We start from the raw sequence: 5,832 nt of genomic DNA on the forward strand, positions 1-5,832 counted from the left end.
TCCTGCCCACCCAGGGTCCTGGAAGGCCCCGGGGGTGTCGAGTGGCCCCACTCGCCCACCTCAGTATCTCTCCCTGCTCTCAGGTGCAGTGCTATTAATTTTGTCTCACTTTATTGGTGTTTGACACACAGAGAGAAGAGCTCAGAGCCACACACTCCTGTGAAGGAGACCACAGGGGGACCCGCGGCTGAGGCCGGAAGGAGGGATGGTTTCCCGGCCGCTGGGCCAGCAGGCCTGCAGGAGGGGCAGATGGACAGCAGGGGGCGGCCTTGGGCTCACTGCTGGTAAGTGCCCAGGTTCAGTCTATACACACACATCAGCCAGAAGATACAGATGATCAGGGACACGCAGATCCAGAAGTCCTCGGAGGCCTGGGCTCCTGACCGGCGAGACGACCTTCTAGAATGGAAGTCTTCCTCCCGGCGGGGACCGCAGCTGGACTTGCCAGACCTGGACCTCAGCCGCCTTCTCTTGTAGTGGTCGGAGGAGACGGCACCGACGCACTGGGGGGCGCTGGCAGAGGGGCCGGAGCCCCTGCCTGGCCAGAGGCTGAAGACCGAGAAGGGGACGCTGATGGCCCCCTCTCGAATGGAGAGGAGGCTGCGGGCGCTGTTCTCCAGAGCAGCGTCCCGGCCTGCAGCAGCCGGGCCCCGTCTGTCTCCCTTCTCTGTGGAGGAGTCCTTGTCAGCGCTGAAGGAGAAGGGGAAGGTGACCAGGCCCTCCTCGCTGCGGGCCCCGGGGCCGGAGGGGCTGCTCTCCGGAGGCGGGCGGTGGCCTCCCGCGGCGGGGCTCCGGCCGCCGTCCTCCTGCACCGCGTCCTTGGCGATGCTCAGGACAGGGGCCTTGCCTCTGAGGGTGTCCGCTAAGGTCGAGGGGAGGGCCAGGGCGCCCTCCCCACTGGCCGTGAGCCCAATGGTGTAGAACCCGGGGGACAGAGCTGTCTCAGGGACGGCAGGGCCGTTGCTGACGGAGATGGGGCCCTGACCCTTGGCCACGCCGACAGAGCTGGGCACAGAGTCCCGGCCTCCAAACAGAAAACCTCTGAGCTCAAAGGTCTTCACCATGTTGCCCAGAAAACTTTGGTCATGGAAGATGGGAGCTCTGACATTCACCAGGACCCCTCGGCCGCCGGGCCCGGCCGCGGAGCTCCCGGACAGGTAGATGGAGCCCCGGCCTATCACCGGCGGCCTGTTGCCACCAGCGGCCGGGACGGCGCCCTCGCCGGGGATGGCACAGCCAGGGCCGCGGCCGGCACCCACGAGGGTGAAGGGGACGATGACAGTGCAGGTGTCCTCGTTGAGGACAGCACTCTCCTCGGAGGAGGGGTCCTCGGAGAAGCCCACCACCAGCAGGGGTACAGTGAGGGGCCTGCGGCCATGACCCCCGGGGCCCGGGGCCGCGTGGCGGCTGCCGGAGGGGAGCAGCCGCTGGCCCTCGGCACGGGCGGAGGAGCTGTGTGGCACAGGCCCCCTTTGGAGGAAGCAGACCCCCCGATCGCAGGCCTCGCAGCAGCCCCCCGGGAAGGCCTCGGGGCGCCGCTCCGGGCCCGGGGTGTCCCCGTAGCACTTCTGTAGAATGTACAGGACCAGTTGGCCCAGGAAGGCCCGGACGTCCCCGGGGCTGACCTGGCATTCCCTGAGGGTGTCCGGGGGACACAGCTGGCACGGCTGGCCCTGCACACACATCCTCACCAGCCCCCGGCCCCCGGCGCCGTCCCACCGCACGTGGAACAGGATGTGCACGTGGGCCGAGCCCCAGGTCCACGGGCAACGGCCACACTGGAGCCTGCGGAGAGAAAGCAGACACATGAACACAGGGGAGGGACTGGAGCCGCTGTGGAGGCCCCACTGCTGGGCCCCTCGGCGCCGGGCTCGGCCTCCTGGCCCCTGGAGCCTCACCACCCCAGCCCACATCCCACACTCAAACCTCAAACCTCAACGCTCGTCTGCCAGCCAGCCAGGGCCAGGGCCCAGGCGGCCCAGCCCCTGCTCTCGCTGTTCACAGGCTTTGCCGCCCTGAGTCCCTTGTCTGCACATGCAAAGAGCAGATCTGCATCTCTGCACCTGCAGCACAGAGCATCAAAGGCTGGAAAGCAAATGCCTGCTCGTGGGTTTGGTGCCCGGCACACGGGTCCCCTGGGGCTTCCGCTGCCAGGTGACTCAGGAGGAGATGTGTCAGAGGTGGCCCTGGGGTCAGGCCCAGCCTGGACACAAGGATCTGTGGACCCCAGGTTCCCCACTGGTCCAGAGAAGAGGCGATGTGGCCAGTCAGGTAGCTCAGGCCCTCTCAGAACAGCACTGAGAGGTGACCCATGGTGGACACAGAGAGTGAGCCCATGTGAACTTTGCTGAGGTGAACGAGCCAGCCGTCCATTGAAACAAAACCCCCAAATTCAGGACCCCACAAGAAAGGAGCTGGAAGCCTAGCACCCAGCTCAAGACTGTCACCCTGGACACCCAGGAAAGCCAGACTGAGCAGACTAGCCTCCAATTAGCCAGCAAAATACTAGACTGAAGGCATTGCTCAAGTGGTAGAAAATCCCAGCTGTAAGCAAGAAAGCTGAGAGAGAGTGCGCGTCCCTGAGCTTCACCCCTGGAATCCAGAAAGGAGGAAGGGAGGGGAGGAGCAAGGCACCATGCCACGGGTCTGTGTTCCCGTCCTGTGCTCTTTCTCCCGGCTCATCTCCAGTCATCATGGCGTCGGAGAGCTGAATTGGTTAGTGGGTATTGTTTCTGTTCTTTCTTTCCTCTCTGGCCTGTTTCCTAACTGTGTGAAGGGTATTTGAGGGCTGCCGGCCTTTGTTACAATGGGCGGCCTGCAGGCTGCTAACTAAGTAATAAAGACCAAGATTCAACCTGTCACAATGCAGCTTCTCTGATAATTTACCTTACGACTCATGGCAGTTGACATTGGAAAGCAGAGCAACTGATCAAGTCAAGGTCAACAGCAAAACTATTGCTGCCAAGAAATACATGACTTTCACAGTCTAGCATGAAGGGTGTCTCTTTGTACTTTACAGAATTCATTTCTTTGATCCTTTTATAATATCTTTAAGTAGTTGTACACAGACTTTTTATGAAAAAGGAAAACCATCATCTCCTGGGTAATGCTCATTGTGATACCCTTGTAATCTACTCACAGCAATTTTTATTGTGGTCTATAATCAAATATCACTTGGAAAATAACTTGGTACAAATTGCTATAACTAAGGAAATTGAAGCTTATGAATTATATATGTGTTTGTGATTAAATGCAATTTATTGGAAAAAGAAACAAATTAAAAAAGCAAAATAAAAGAGGGAATAGAAGGGGAAAGAAAGGAAGGAAGAAAGAGAGAGAGAAAGAAAGAAAGAAACAAACAAACAAACAAACAAAGAGAAAGAGAAAAAAGGAAGGAAGGAAGGGAGGGAGGGAGGGCGGGCGGGGGAGGGAAGAGAACCACTGGGTGGTGGTGTCCTGGGCAGCCTCTGGCGATACTGGCCCTGTCCTCAGCTTCGCTGGAGGTGCTGCTGGTAAGAGGAAGATCAGCACAGGGAGACTCTCCACGCTGCCGCAGCGCCCCGGGCCGGGTGGCTGGCTGCCCCACGGCCGCTCTGGGTCCCCAAACACGTGGCCACTCCCTGAAGCATTGACATGGCTACACGTTCCAGAGCATCTATGTTCCCCATAGGCCCTGCTTTAGGGCTGTCCGGTGGAACTTTCTGGGTGGTGGATCTGCTCCACCCCACCTTAACAACACCCTTCAAGCTCAGGCGCTCACAGAGCACACAAGCTCGGTTTGTGCTAAGGACCTGGGCTTCTCTGGTATTGAGTGTAGCTGAGCCTCTCCCAGAAGCACGGGTGGTGGTGTAGGCCTCTGTGGCCGTGTGCTCAGGCCCCGGCGCCGTGGCAGCTCCAGGGCTGCGGGGCCTCTGCTCACCTTCCCTGGACTCAGAGGAGTCACAGGACCTGAGGAGGCCAGCGGCAGACCCTCACCTGCCCCCGGTGGGGGGTCCAGACCTGGAGGTGCCCACTGAGCCCGTGAGAGAAGCACTGGCAGCACCTAGAGGGCCTGGCTGGCCCGGCCGCGGGCAGCCCCCAGTGGCCAGCGGGGCGAAGGGCCTGAGGAGCCAGCTCCTCTGCACTGACCAGTGTTGTGGTCATGGAGCGGTCCTTGACCCCCCAGGCTGTGGTCTGGGGCCCTCCCCACCCAGCAGCCTGGCGGAGAGAGCCCCCCCGTCCCCCTCCTGCCCAGGCCTCAACAGCTGGAGCAGGGCCATCCTCTGGCTGGTCACTAAGGCTAGTGAAGTGACGGCTCCACCTGTGTGTGACACAGACCCCCTGTGTGTGACACAGAGCTCCTAGTGTGTGTGTGACACAGACCCCCTGTGTGTGACACGGGGCTCCTAGTGTGTGTGTGACACAGACCCCCTGTGTGTGACACGGGGCTCCTAGTGTGTGACACAGGCTCCACCTGTGTGTGACACAGACCCCCTGTGTGTGACACGGGGCTCCTAGTATGTGACACGGACCCCACCTGTGTGTGACACAGGCCCCACCTGTGTGTGACACAGAGCTCCTAGTGTGTGTGTGACACAGGGCTCTTAGTGTGTATGACACGGGGCTCCATGTGTGTGTGACACAGGCCCCACCTGTGTGTGACACAGGGCTCCTAGTGTGTGTGTGACACGGGGCTCCTAGTGTGTGACACAGGCCCCACCTGTGTGTGACACAGAGCACCTAGTGTGTGTGTGACACAGACCCCACCTGTGTGTGACACAGGCCCCCTATGTGTGACACAGACCCCACCTGTGTGTGACACAGAGCTCCTAGTGTGTGTGTGACACGGGGCTCCTAGTGTGTGACACAGGCCCCCTGTGTGTGACATGGGGCTCCTAGTGTGTGTGTGACACAGACCCCACCTGTGTGTGACACAGGCCCCCTATGTGTGACACGGGGCTCCTCGTGTGTGTGACACGGGGCTCCTCGTGTGTGTGACACAGGGCTCCTCGTGTGTGTGACACGGGGCTCCTAGTGTAACACGGGGCTCCTCGTGTGTGTGACACAGACCCCACCTGTGTGTGACACAGGCCCCACCTGTGTGTGACACGGGGCTCCATGTGTGTGTGACACGGGGCTCCATGTGTGTGTGACACGGGGCTCCTCGTGTGTGTGACACGGGGCTCCACGTGTGTGACACAGGGCTCCTCGTGTGTGTGACACAGGGCTCCTCATGTGTGTGACACAGGGCTCCACGTGTGTGTGACACAGGGCTCCACGTGTGTGACACAGGGCTCCTCGTGTGTGTGACACGGGGCTCCTCGCGTGTGTGACACGGGGCTCCTCGTGTGTGTGAAACGGGGCTCCTTGTGTGTGTGACACAGGCCCCACCTGTGTGTGACATGGAGCTCCACGTGTGTGTGACACGGGGCTCCACGTGTGTGTGACACAGGGCTCCTAGTGTGTGTGACACAGGGCTCCTAGTGTATGTGACACGGGGCTCCACGTGTGTATGACACGGGGCTCCACGTGTGTGACATAGGGCTCCTAGTGTGTGTGACACAGGCCCCACCTGTGGGTGGCAGGGTCCCTGTGGGTGGCAGGGTCCCTGTGGGTGGCAGGGTCCCTGTGGGTGGCAGGGTCCCCTGTGGGTGGCAGGGCACCCCTGTGGGTGGCAGGGCACCCCTGTGGGTGGCAGGGTCCCCCTGTGGGTGGCAGGACACCCCTGTGGGTGGCAGGGTCCCTGTGGGTGGCAGGGCACCCCTGTGGGTGGCAGGGTCCCTGTGGGTGGCAGGACACCCCTGTGGGTGGCAGGGTCCCTGTGGGTGGCAGGGTCCCCCTGTGGGTGGCAGG

At 61.3% G+C, this 5,832-nt stretch overlaps 1 protein-coding gene across 1 annotated transcript; it reads right to left on the reverse strand.

Moving 5' to 3' along the window:
* Window positions 1-275: 275 nt before the first annotated feature.
* Window positions 276-1,913, reverse strand: Rtp5 (receptor (chemosensory) transporter protein 5 (putative)). The gene has a single exon (XM_013033642.1). The coding sequence runs from the start codon at window positions 1,911-1,913 to the stop codon at window positions 276-278; it is 1,638 nt and encodes a 545-aa protein (XP_012889096.1).
* Window positions 1,914-5,832: the final 3,919 nt, after the last annotated feature.

The sequence above is a fragment of the Dipodomys ordii genome, unplaced genomic scaffold, assembly GCF_000151885.1.
Source record: "Dipodomys ordii isolate 6190 unplaced genomic scaffold, Dord_2.0 Scaffold174, whole genome shotgun sequence".
Lineage (NCBI taxonomy): Eukaryota > Metazoa > Chordata > Mammalia > Rodentia > Heteromyidae > Dipodomys > Dipodomys ordii.

Excerpts from the sequence above, each read along its gene's own strand:
- Rtp5 (XM_013033642.1), bottom strand. The coding sequence starts at position 1,913 with ATGTGGGCTGGGGTGGTGAGGCTCCAGGGGCCAGGAGGCCGAGCCCGG.